At 46.4% G+C, this 13,396-nt stretch overlaps 4 protein-coding genes across 4 annotated transcripts; 2 read left to right on the forward strand and 2 right to left on the reverse strand.

Moving 5' to 3' along the window:
• Positions 1-1,546: 1,546 nt before the first annotated feature.
• F4822DRAFT_161012 (glycosyltransferase family 2 protein) lies at positions 1,547-4,549 on the reverse strand. The gene is made up of 3 exons (XM_051453124.1): positions 4,345-4,549; positions 1,753-4,281; positions 1,547-1,692 (listed from the first exon to the last, which is right to left on the reverse strand). Exons 1-3 carry the CDS (start codon positions 4,414-4,416, stop codon positions 1,555-1,557), a joined length of 2,739 nt encoding a protein of 912 aa, XP_051316461.1. The 5' UTR covers positions 4,417-4,549; the 3' UTR covers positions 1,547-1,554.
• A 1,390-nt stretch (positions 4,550-5,939) lies between these two features.
• On the forward strand, positions 5,940-6,998 carry F4822DRAFT_426537 (uncharacterized protein; the record flags this gene model as incomplete). Its single annotated transcript, XM_051460583.1, has 2 exons — positions 5,940-6,495; positions 6,547-6,998. The coding sequence occupies 2 exons, from the start codon at positions 5,940-5,942 to the stop codon at positions 6,996-6,998; spliced, it is 1,008 nt and encodes a 335-aa protein (XP_051316462.1).
• A 218-nt stretch (positions 6,999-7,216) lies between these two features.
• On the forward strand, positions 7,217-9,096 carry F4822DRAFT_394168 (uncharacterized protein). Its single transcript, XM_051457334.1, has one exon. The coding sequence runs from the start codon at positions 7,304-7,306 to the stop codon at positions 8,987-8,989; it is 1,686 nt and encodes a 561-aa protein (XP_051316463.1). The 5' UTR covers positions 7,217-7,303; the 3' UTR covers positions 8,990-9,096.
• F4822DRAFT_441980 (FAD/NAD(P)-binding domain-containing protein) lies at positions 9,065-11,190 on the reverse strand (the record flags this gene model as incomplete). Its single annotated transcript, XM_051462932.1, has 6 exons — positions 9,065-10,155; positions 10,214-10,255; positions 10,310-10,455; positions 10,512-10,673; positions 10,724-10,919; positions 10,983-11,190. 6 exons carry the CDS (start codon positions 11,188-11,190, stop codon positions 9,140-9,142), a joined length of 1,770 nt encoding a protein of 589 aa, XP_051316464.1. The 3' UTR covers positions 9,065-9,139.
• Between the last annotated feature and the right edge of the window lie 2,206 nt (positions 11,191-13,396).

The raw sequence follows: 13,396 nt of genomic DNA on the forward strand, positions 1-13,396 counted from the left end.
CCAAGATATAGATATGGTGGTTGCCTAGTCTCCGGTCTGCAACTCTGCTGCAACTTCGCGGCTTGCAGAAATATCGGACTTCAAATACTATCTTTGCTATCGTAATATCCAATTGGAGTGCAGAACGATGTGACATCCAATTAAAGGCCCAATCACCAGCATCCAGTACTTCCCAATTGGGAATGGTACCTAGGAGATGGCTGGCCATATCTTACGAGACATGCTGGAAAAAAAGGAAAAAAAAAAAAATCTATGTAAGACAAAGATGCCAGCATCAGAAATTAGGAGGTACATACTAAGAAGATGAATGGATCTCTAGCCAAGAATCTACTTAAAGGTAGGGACTTCTTAATAAGCCGATCGCGGCCAAAATGGCCGATTAAATGACAGACGGAATCATCTAGATTAGTGGGTATATATTTTCTCGTCATATTACGATTCGAGTATAAAGAACTAATATCAAACCCTCCGAGCTCTCATAATCTTTATCGATCAGGTACCATGCTTACAAAGCTTGGTGTCGTTATCCGAGCACTGTCGGCGAATAACAGATCTGAGTCGGGCGCCAACGGGCAGGGCTTGGGGGTCATTGACGCCACAATTAAAATTTCGCGCTGAATACCTCCCAACGTATTTCATCGTCGTAATCGAGGCATTTACTGGCAACCCCCCACTCACGGACTTTGAGGAATTATAAACATTTATGATATTTGAACGACATGATGATGCTCACATTTAATCATGCTGCAACTGTAATACCTCTTGCGACGCGTGTTTACACCACCCACTGAGGCGGGTTGTCCAAAAGCAATTTAGTTTCCGCGTCGGTTAGAGCGGTTGGAAACGGCTCGGGAATGAACATTCCTGTCGTACAACCCCAAGCCATAGGATTATCAAGTGTCATGCCTGCCCAGCCGAGCATGTACCTCTCAATACCAACAACTTTCGAAATGAGCTAGGTACCTACTCAAAAGTATGAAGAGTGCCCATATCCGCTTTATACGCATAGATTAAAGGCAAGACGCCTTATGTGAAGCACATTAATTCCCGTCGCAAACCGTCTCCCGCTCAGTTGACAGTTAAATCTTCCCGTTTGGGTATCCCAGGTCATGACGCCATCAAACATATGTAGGACCATATACACACAGATAATTGCTAATTCGCTGTAGGATATAAGACAGACAGCCGTGTTTCGAGCTGATCCGACCCGGAGCTGGCGGTAGAACAGCGTATAGTTGAGAAACGACAGCGAGTCCGGAGATCACGAAGGGCTTATGGGACGAAACGCAACTATTTCGGTATAACATGTATGTCTTGTTCGAAAACCTCAAAACAGCGTATCATACATGCTACCTAAAGGCAATTATCCCTGCTCCTCCGCAACGACACCGCTATCCCCGTACTCCTCTATTCGCCAATCAAGTCACAGTACCTCGCCATATCGGGTAGCTTGCATTGCAACCCTACACATTGCACAGATTCCATCGAGGCCGAGCCTCAAAGTTCGCTCGGCTTGCGATATAACACCTGCCTCTTGATCTTAAGTCCCATGACTTATCTTCTAGCGAAACAGCACATAATACCGGTCCTTCCAAGAAACCAGAGAAATCCCATGAAACGAAAGATAGAGAGCACTGCAGTAGCGTATAGGAGGAATTTGAAGTATGCGGGAGTCCGTCCTTTCGAAGCCGGCTGCATATAACAGGTTAGTTGACATAAAACAAATGTTTAAAGCATTAAGTGACTTCTTACCTCGACACCTAACGATTCAAAGCTATCACTGGTGACGAAAACAATCAGCAACAAGTTAGAGACAATCCATGTGATGACTAGTCCCGTCCTGAAGGATTTATAAGAGTCTTCGGCATCCTTAGTTTCTACCGTCGTCTCCTCTTCGACAGGAGCAAGTGCTCTGTACACCGTTTTCTGAAATTGGTCGTCGATGTCGTCTTGCTTTCTTTCGATCTCCTCGATAACGACCGCGTCCGTCTCCTTATCCCTGGTGCTCTTAACGGATGGCAGAACGTCGGTCTTGTCGGAGCCCTTGGTACCCCAAGAAACATCATGCCAATTGTTAAAAGCATAGACCATGAGGATATTGATATACGTTGATGCCAGTATAATGTATTGAGGAAACGAGTGGAACATATGCCATGGATCAAGGTAGAGAAACGAGGCCACATAGTTGAGGCCGTATATAGTAATGAGGGCAAGTAATATGACGCCTACTACGCTGTCACCGCCAAACATACTCTCAAAGAACGCTTGAGCTGAGGAAGTGTTTATCTGATCAGCCAGTGGTTGTTGGCTCAGGGCGCGATAGACGAGGTAAAAAGATAGGACGATAATATAGGTCTGGATCAAGCTAAACACCACGAAGGAGACAAGGTAGGTGTACCTAGAACCTTTCGGTCGGTTTCCGAGCGCAAGGATGAATTGTATTATGATGAAGACCATATACAAGTACTGGATGAGCACATTGACGATAGGTGTCGCGACATCGCCAAAGGGCCAGCCGTGGTATCCCGACGCCTCATCCGGCGTGCCCACCATGTTCATGATAATCGTGGTAGTTAGATAATATGACGCGAGCGAAAACCAGGTGAATATGAGGTTGCTTAAGTTGTAAACAAGCTGGACATGGAGAAAGAACATGCGAATGATGCTGTGCCCTGACCGATAAATTCGATCGAAATGTATGATGGAATACAAGGATGCCGCGAAGGAGCCATTCAACCATCGCCGACGTTGGCTTAGAAACTCATCAGGGCGCTCAGGTACGTCAGTCTCTCCCTTAGCAGCTTTGATATAAGATAAGTGCCATTTCTGGCCAGCTTTAGCCACCAATTCAAAGCAAAGGATTCGGTCCTCGGCAAGAAACATATTCTTCTTAAAGATATTCATATTGTCGATTCCTTTTTTCCCTAGGATTTTCGATAACGTATGATCTCCATGGAAATACTGTTCCAAGGGCCGACCCATAATAGCTCGAAAGCGGTACGCGGAAAATGCGCCAGGCAGGACAGTTACGTATCCAAACGAGCTCTCTAACGGCTTGTCTAGGATGTTCGATATCTTGTATTCAAAATTCTGAACCGCGACTATTGGGTTTAATAGCTTGACGCCCCTTTTACCCAGCATGGCGTGGATCTCGCCGCATGCGCCTCCGAGGTCTTTATCGTTGTAAAACCCCTCCCAAAGTGCTAGCAGAGACCGGGGACTCGGTTTAGTTCCGGCGTCGAGGAGTGTGATAACCTCCGGGTTAAGAATACGACCAAATGCATTAAACAGCCAGCGATGCGAATTGATTTTTTTACTATTCTTTTGCTTTAAACAGAATATGAATTGCGCAGGAGGTAAGTTCATGGGATCATTAGCCGCTGTAGTAGGCCGGATGAGTTGTTGGCTCGGGGTAATGGATAATTGACTCGTGTACTCGAAAATGTGTGCCACTGTCTCCTTGCCGTCGATATCTTTTTTGATGACGCCGTCCTGATAGACCCCGATCGTGGCGAGAACGTCGAGAACACTTTTATCGGCTTTTTCGATACCGTCAAAAATCAGACAGACGACTATTTTCTGCCATGCTGGGCCTCCTTTCGACCAAAAAGTCGACTTTTTAAGCTTAACTATGTCGCGGATGTTCTGCATTACACCATGCAAAGTCCTGGCAAGGAGGATTTTATCTTCGTTATAGTAGGTGATGGCAATCATGAGCTCTGTATGCCGATTATACATGCGGGGACGCAAGTCGTACCCGTTCAGAATGGTAAAATCGTTCGGGTCACAGGTGGCAGCTGTATAACGCATTTTCGTAAATTCCTCTTGACCTCGATACTGAGACTCCGTCGCATTCTGTATTGCAGTGGGAACTGGGTAATCGGCGCTAAGAACGGAACCCTGAGAACCAGGCTTCAGCTTGATCTTCCGGGTGTCGCGGCGTCTAAGGCCGCCTCCTCCTCCGCCTCCCGAATCAGCAGCGGGAAGTTGTTGTCGCGCGGCCCAACTCTCTTCGGGGTCACCGTAGACCGAAGGGGGCTTGCCGAAGCCGAAGTACCCATTGTCAAAGAGGTTTTGACCGTGTTCATCCTCGTCATTAACTAGAGACGCCGCAGAGGGTAGATGATATACCCCCGGCTCGGAGGCATCATCATCGTACACGCTGGTGGGAGCGGGAGAAATTGAGGCGCCAAGTCTATCGGGATCGTAGTGGTGGGCGCCTGCTCCATGAAGGGAATAACGCTCGTCGCCCACTTCTAGATCTGGATGATCAAAAGGATTCTGTATAGCCAGGTTAAGAGGAGTTGTCCATTTCTATTAGCGCGACCGCCGGGATTAACATACGTTTGTGTCTCCAGGAATATCATGCAACTCGTACGCCCTGGCATATGGTTGATCTCTACCGGTGGAGCCCATTTTACGTCCTCATACAGTAGTTTGCTAAGTCGGATAGAATTTAGTCTATCGTCGGGTTGAAAAGGGAGTATGGGTGAGTATTTAACCCTCAAACGGCGGTGTCATCAAGTTAAGTAATTCATAGATCATCAAGCCAATTGCAAAAATTTTACAATTACTCTACTTAACAACGGCAAAATATGGAATAAAACTGGAAATTTACTTGACTTGGTCTGCGCGGTGGCGCAGAAGATTGTATCTTCCAACACAACCTGTGAAGATAAAGGGATGGAAACAATTAGGCCAGGTTTTGTTTCCGTTACAACTGATGGAAGACGTCTAAGGGTTGAAAAATGGAATAGAAATCGGTTCGGGATTTGGCCGACAGGCCCAGGTATCAGTGCCTCATTTAAGACAAGCCAACCGGTGTTCTATTCGTACGCGTAAGCATACGCACCACTTCCCGTACAGGCATGCATTTCTTTTTTGAAAGGAATACTGAGTAAGCCGAAACTATTGAAATCTTTGGATCGCCTCAATATATGCCAACGAGGTTCGGTGGAACCATTCCGACCTTGGCGGCTGTGCCATGCGGCTGCGTGCGTAATACGAGATTGACAATAGGGGCTTACCGTACCTAAATTCGCCGTTTGTCGCCGATCCTATAATTCCACGCCGACTCAGAGCTTCTCGTAATTAGTGGTAGTACCTAGGCAAGTGGATCGAATTATCGCAATTCTAGATTCAGTTAAATAAATACCTAGGTAATTTATCTAATCATCATATTTACAGATGTGAGCCCACTAGTGATACCAGGTTGATATTCATCAGTTATTGTCAGCTTTAAATGTCGTCATCACCTTTAAACCACTAAGCGAAACACTGCAAGCTTTTGAAAGCTTAGCTATAAACTGATATGAGCTGCGAGGAACTTGAGAATGGTTGACCAGAGCCTCCTCGGCCCTTCGTCTTCTCTGTTTTCAGTATGCGACACGCCCGTTTAAAACGCCGTCCGACCAGCTGCTGCACCGACTACCAAGTCCAAGCCCATACAATGGCTTTCGGAACTATTCAGACATAAGGTAGAAAATATTCGCTTCTAAACATAGACCACGCATAAGCTAACAAAAGTCAACCACTTAGGGTACCTAGGTGGCTACCAGCGAAAAAGGCCGTACGCGAAATTCTTGTAAGAGGCTTTGCTCAAGGAAATTGATTAATACGAAGCGTCGCCTTAACACAAAAACGAGATGTTAGCCTTGATGGGTAAGAAGAGGCTATGCATTTAGTTTTCAATGCTTAAAGGGTGGCGCAGTGGTGTGGTGGTATTGTCACCTAGGTACGATCTAGAATGCTAGTGTTTCGTGGCTGAGGCTTTAACAGATCTTAGCTCTGCTAGCTTACCCGTAACTACTATTCTAAGGAGAAATCTTTAGGTATCTATAACACGAGATGAGTCGTTTTAGAGTCTATAAGATGTCGATATGTCATGCCTTGAGATAGACATTAAATTTTGGCAAAACGAGAGTAGGTAGTTGAGTACAATGTCCGAATGCGAGCCTCGGATCAAATTCGACCCACGTGGTGATCTCACACTCAGGGTCGGTCCACCAGATGAGCTGACATCAAACTTGTTCCTTGTCTGTTCACGCACATTAGCACGGACCTCGCCAGTTTTCGATCGAATGCTATACGGCTCTTTTGCGGAAGCGAAGCCGGTCGATGACAAAGACTGGGTAGTCGATCTGCCAAACGATGACCCAGCTTCACTTACCACTTTTATCCGCATGACCCATGGCTCCTTTACCGAGGTGCCCAAGACGATGACTATTGACCGACTGTATGCACTCACTACGCTCACACATTACTATGACGCCACGCAGGTTCTCATACCATGGATCGACCCTTGGCTGGCCTCAGTTGAAGACGAGACACGAGATTCGAATGTTCCTCCGTTAAAATTGTTATGGATTGCATGGGAGTTTGGTCGAAAAGCGCTGTTTAAAGCCACTGCACGTCGAATACTCTTTGAATGTCCCGCTTCTCTCCTGGAACCCTATCTGCCCCCGGAAGGGTTGCAGATGCCGCCTGATGTGATAGGTACGATAGGATACCACTTGGTTGGGTGATGCTAACTGAGATTATCATCAGAGAAAATAACCGAAATCAGACACCAAACCATTGAGGCCTTTTTGAGGGTATTCCGAGACATGGTCGCAATGCTACTTGTGGTGGATGAGAGCCCACGATGGTGCCGACATGCCTCATATATGGGCCATCATAGGTGCGAGTCGATGATACTTGGTTCCATGACGTTTTGTCTTGCTAGAGCTAGTCTCTGGCCCCTCCCTGAGGCAGATGAAGTGGAAGAAAGTGTGGTAGAACTATATACGAAGTTGACGAACTTGGTAATACACGACATAGGGAGGCAGAGTCCGAAGGGTGCGGAGGACCATAGCGAATGTAATCCGGTGCGCCACCTGATGGAGGAAATGAAGAAAATTCTCAACGAGGTTCCAGATCCGATAACAGACATGCATTGGAAACAGATGGATCTTCAATATAAAAGGTTAAACCCCTCAGATAATAGCTCATGTTCTTGAAGGACTGTTACCATACAATCCTGAGAAAGAAGATGAGAAAGAAGATGGAATAAAAAGAACAGAAAGCCTTGGCGTCTCGCATTTCGTTCACAGCTGTTAAGAATTATTATTAGCCAATTAAAAACGAGCTGGTATTATTAGGTAATATAATCTAGCATACCTAGAATTAAATCTGGTTCACCTACAATATGTAGCTGAACTTGAACTTAACATCTACGACTCAATAATCAAAGAATTACATTATAATTCATTTGTTTTATTTGAAAGCTAACTACGAGTATTTCGCGGATTCAGGACGTTTCATTATGGATTGGAGTATGACGAGTAGCAAAAAGCCAACGCCTACATTTAACTTCCTAGATCTACCACCGACAATTCGGCGACGCATCTACGAAATCGCAGGTCTCCTGGTTGGAAAAGTTTTGCGGTTGATTCCGACGAGGAATGACCCCCTTTACCCCTACTCACAGCGAACGATTGAATCTTTACAATTTACATATAGCATCCTTCAGACATGCAAAACTATTAATACTGAAGTGACAATCATCATTTATTCTCAAAATGCGTTTGTGGTTGTTCATGACTATGTTTACTATGGGCTTGGATTGCTTCATCTTCTTAACCCCCTACAGTGTTCAGCTCTGACCCATCTATCCATTCAACTCCATTTGGAAGACGCAATAGATTGTCACACAGACCATATACCGGAATCATCGTCTCGCCATCTCGATCCCGATGCCAATGCTTCTTGGCAAGCCACCGCTCGACACGTTCTGTCGCATGTTACCCCGCAAACACTGTATCTACAACTATTCTGCGATGTGGGAGTTAGCGACACAACTCAAGCTGTTCTACAACCATTGAGAGACATCCCTGGCGTGTTAAAAGATTGCGAACTTCAACTCTCTCATGAGAAGGGCAATAGACACCTCCGCGCCATGGCCTTAGAAGTAGCGACCCGTGCTAAAGGATTTGATCCGGACTTGCGGGCTAGCCCCTTTCGCTTCTTTGATCTACCTGCAGAGATTCGGCGAAATATTCTTGAATTTTCCGACCTTGTGGCACCGTACAACGAAATATACTGGAATGCAGATCAGGGCTTTAGCATTTCAGTCTGGACGTTTCGATGTTGGGGTGATAATTGCGATGAACATCTTCATCGAGGTTGTCCCTTCATATTTTGCGCAGATTTCTACCCAGTCTCAACAGGAAATATCTGCTACCAACTTCGAAGCGGATATTCATCTCACTGTCATTGCTGGGAAATTCCAAGAGCTTTACTATTGGCCAACCGGTCTTTACACCGAGAGGCCCTGCAAGTGCTGTATGGGTGCAACCGCATCATTGTCCTCCCTTCAGAAGGACCAGCGGCATTTTCGACGCCACAATTTATACGTAGGCGGCTAGATATATCGAAATTCATCACAAAACATATGCGGCCGGAATCCCTTCATTATCTACGTACTATTGAATTTGTGTTTCCACCCCTCACCTTCGAGTCCAATCTAGTATCGGATGAGTCGTATGCTCTCGATTTAGACTTTGCCATTGACCACCTCAAGAGATATGCGGATATACCGAAGTTAACAGTTGTCGCGTGTATGGCAACGGTTAATATAATGAGGGATGGTGACTCGAAAGCTATTCATCGCGAACTCATCAACTCCGGAGGCGATATAGCCTCAGTTCTTCGAACCCATACTCGAATGTTAGACTCTCTAAGGGGTTTCCAAGGTATGAGGGGTTTCTTCGTTCATCTAGAATGGACCTGGCACTGGTTTCTCATGCATCAGGTTGTGGGCTCTAGTCTCCCAGATTCGTTCGATGGGGAAATAGATAGAATGGAGGCATGGCTGGAAAAACATTTCATGGGTAATAACTATAATAGTAAAGCTGTAGGGAAGATGAACCTCCAACCAAGCGTATGGCTATACAACATCTGGCATACGTTACAATATCTATGGTGGTCGCACTCAACACGCATAAGATGAGATTTCCTTTATTAAACAGACATATACACAGGTATTCGGGTTACTCCAAATATGATAAATACCCAGGTAACCAATCAACCTCTCAAAAAACTCCGATGGGGTCATTTTCTCGCAATTTCTAGTCTAATACAAGAATCAGTCCAGCAAGAACTAATGAGAGAATGGCCTTAATTTATATTCCGGGTCATCCTCAGGTTGCCCAGGAACAGGGAAGTCCACAAATCGTGGCTCAATGTACCACCCAGGGTCACCACCCCATTCGTTCTCCCCTTCTCCTTTTGAATGAGTAATACTCCACCCATTTCCAAGCCATCGCAGCTTATTAACGTTATCGCCGCCGACACTTTCCCAGTTATAATCTTCCCACCTGGGAGACCTCAAGGCCTCAAGCGCATGAAGCGGGCTTCCTGGCCACACGCCGATAATACGGTCGCCAGAACCACCTTCGCTCTTATACCAGCTATGGCAAGTATCGGTGTATACTGTCTTCTTGAAGTACTCAAGACAATACTCATCCCAGTCTCGCATGCGCTCCGGCTTAACAGTCATAGTAGCATAATCCTCCTTTTGCAATTTGCGGATGCACTTTACAATGTAATCGCCCTCTTTCTCTAGCATCGACGTCAATGAACCGGATCCAATGGCAGAGTTAGGGCCTAGCATCATGAAGAAATTCGGGAACGAATCCACGGCGACCGATAGGTATGCTGAGGGGTACGGTGTGAAACGCTCCTGTAGCGAAAGACCACCCCGCCCGTAAATGGGGAATGGAGGGGCTGACGATGTGTTAAATCCGGTGGCGCACACGAGGGTGTCGACGGGGACCGAGCGGCCCGACTTGAGCGCGACGCCCGTGGGCGTAATGACCTCTATTGGGTCTGTGATGAAGTCCACATTGCTTTCGATGAGCGCCTCGAGGTACCCTGGTCCGGGCGTAGAGCGTCGGCAACCAATTCCGAAGGAAGGAATAAGAAAATCTGATATTTCGGGTCTCGCTGCTAGTTTGTTTTTCATCGATTCGCTGAACGCCACCATTGCCCCGCGCTGCATCTCCGAGTCGCGAAGCGAGACGTCGTGGATTGTGCTGCCGTCTACTTCGATGATTTTACGGAATGCGAAGAGTTTCTCTGGGTTTTCGGCAAATTCGCGACGTTGTTCCGGTGTGACTTAGTAGCATCGTTAGGTGCTACATCTGGGTTTTTACTTCGAGGACTCATTACTTACATTGGAGTTGTGTTGGTTTCAACCCGAGTTTCGCCATCACGCCTGCGAGAAAATATTAATGGATACCCAGAAGACGTATTAAGCATTGAAACTTACTGTCTCCAAATGGATTCGTAATCCACGTTTTACTCCTGACGAAGCATGACAACTTCGTTCCCTCAATCTTTTGAAGACTAGGGACAATCTGGATGGCACTGGAACCATTGCCAATGATTCCAACTCGTTTGTTCTTGAAGTCATAACTACTTATCGTCAGTATATGAGATCGGGTTGGGAATATGGCCGGAGTAGTACGGACTTTTCGTTCCATACCGCAGAATGCATAATCTCTCCCTCAAATGACTTCAAGCCCGGTATTTTCGGCCAGGCAGGATCACTGAGGTTGCCCCTCGCAGCAACTAACATGTCGGCGTCATCTTCGAATGTCTCATTTGTGTCTGTCCGCCGAACTTTCAATATCCTATTGCTACGTTAGTATCGATCAAACCCGCCCCCACGGATTTTGAGAACCATTTCTTTTTCCCGTCATCCCACTGACATGATTCGACTTTATGCAGTAGTTTCACAAATCTGAGTACTCCATATTTCTCGGCCGTTCCTTGGAGATAGGCGCAGATCTCCCGTTGAGGGGCGTAGAAGGCAGACCAATTGGGGTTTGGGTTGAACGTATATTGATACGAGTGTGATGGAATATCACACGCACAACCTACTACATGTCAGTTCTATCTACCGAGGCGGTTTAGTGCCAATTGAAGTTGGGGATTCTTACCTGGATACTTGTTCACCCACCACGTGCCACCAACAGACTCATTCTGTTCATAGATTTGAAAGTCGACATTGCGAATTCGTTGCGGTATTCGAATACCCAAGTAAATCCCCGAATACCCAGCCCCTATAACACGAACCTTGATCGGACGGTGGCCATCTAGAGGTTCATTCTTCAATTGCAACGGCATCGACCATTCGGTTGAACCCATCTTGGCGGAAGTAAGAGCGGCTGAGAACAAGCATTTTCAGGAAGAAGACGACATCCTGGGGCATATAGACTTTAAAGGGCAATATATTCTCCTTACTCTTTACCTTTTTTGCGTACGTCACGCCATGAGCTGTGCTACCACCCGCGAAGGCTTCGCTCCCGTTTCCCCGCACTCGGTCACATATTGGAGCTAGAGCTACGGCATTTGCAACTATACAAAGATGTAAAGGAGGAGAAGTCTCTCGTGATGCAATGAACGTGGGGTATAGCCCGGGGCTAGCATGCAAGGGATAGCCAACGGGGCTACTAGTCGGTTAATCCCCCCGGGATTTAGAACCCCTTATATCGGACGGTTCCCCGAAACGATTCGAGGCAGACTATTCTAGATCGTTGTGCCGCTATGTTACTTTCTTGGACAAGATCCCTCCTGCACGGTTCGGGCATGGCTTTGAGATTTTATGGTATGATGGTTTCGCCTGGAAATATCATGTAATGTTTACGGATCATCTATCAACCAACACGGCATACTTTGATGTTGGAAATATTTTTAGGGGCTAATAATACTACCGTATAAATTTCTATACAACATCCCCGAATCTCTATAATCTTAGATCGCATGTATACATAGCTAAAGCTAGGAACTCTAGGAATTAATTATTGATGACATCGGAAACTTACCATGAGTTTCCTAACTATGGCTCACGAACCGAAGACCAATGTAGGGTCTATAGTGAGATTATAGGTAACACAATTAATCAATATAAATTAAAAGCAAATTCCGAGGTGTCGTTCTAAGAGTATATGCCGCTCGCGTGCCTACAATTGGCCTACTGCAGGTCGTACATCGCCACATAATTGTCCAATAGCGTCTCTGTCTCAGCCTCAAGCAGCTATCCGATTGGCGACCTGCAAGGGCCGTAACAGTTACTCCGCATCGGCAGTCATGTATGGATATCTCTTACATATGTATGTATGAGCGATCTTTAATAAGAGGCTCACGGATGACCGGACCACTACGACGGTCGGTCGGGGGAACCCTTTTCATGTGCTTTTATTACTCCAACTGTTCCGTCGCTTTTTGGAGTGACGAATTGTCACGATGCCAACTGTATGAGGGGATCACGACGATATTGATACTAGAAGGGGGTTCGAGAGAGGCACTGCAGGGTCCGAGCATACACACGGATGGGATGGTGGCGTTTTGATGGGACCGATCTCATCTTAACAAGTGCCTACTTTGTGCACGGTCGATCTTGGCATCGAGCACGGGTGAAGACATCGTGGATAGTGTCTTGCGACTCTTACGGTTGAAAATTTTGAAGTTCGGTCCCCGGTTCGGGCAGTTGGTATATCTTGGTGGGTTACTCTGGTTCCTCGGGCACTCTTCCATACCCCCGCTTCTAACTACCTACTCTTGAGATTGGCACGCGTCGGATTTATCGCGTCTACCTTAGTCCGTTATTGCACGACACGACACGACAGTTGAATCGTAGCGATTTGAATGGCTTGGATCGAAATCTGACTATCAAATTCTCATCGTCACTACCATCATCGCGCATATCATCAGCCAGCCACTCAGATTATTTGCGCAAGCCTTCGGATAGAGGCTATGGAAAAAGCATAGGAGGCAATAGTTTCCGAGGACTATTGTAATGGTTTGATTTAGCTGAACTTACAGTCTTCAACACTTCTTTAGGTTCACCCTATGCGCTTGATGGCCTATGTAGTCCGCGATACTCTGAAGGCCGTGCTCACCAATTCTGAAGCTACCGTATGCGACTACGAGCGGCCCGGATCGGACGGAGAGACGCAATTGCTTTTCATCGTGTAACCGCTACATTCAACGAACTGTCAAGCAACCTACCCAACGCCGCTGTTTCGGCCGATGGTGTTACCATAGACAGAAAGGGGTGGCAAGTTGCGATTTCCTGATTCCGGAAAGCCTCACGGAAACTAGGATAGATAGGATGCTGGAGTGACCTTAATGTAGCGAACGATACTGTCTGTCTTGAGCCTCTGCGAAATCGAGACATATCTAAACACAGTGGCTTTTGATGACTTCCAATCAGTTGAGTTTCCCGTGTAGTGTGGCTGGGGCTGTATCCTGGTGTAGGAGAGCATTATTGTTACACCTACGTCATAGGCATGTAGCCTGATCATAGCGATCGCGAAGGTGTAGTTGATCCTTTAAGGTTATCTATGTGCTG

This window comes from Hypoxylon trugodes (genome assembly GCF_022578975.1).
Source record: "Hypoxylon trugodes strain CBS 135444 unplaced genomic scaffold F4822scaffold_3, whole genome shotgun sequence".
Lineage (NCBI taxonomy): Eukaryota > Fungi > Ascomycota > Sordariomycetes > Xylariales > Hypoxylaceae > Hypoxylon > Hypoxylon trugodes.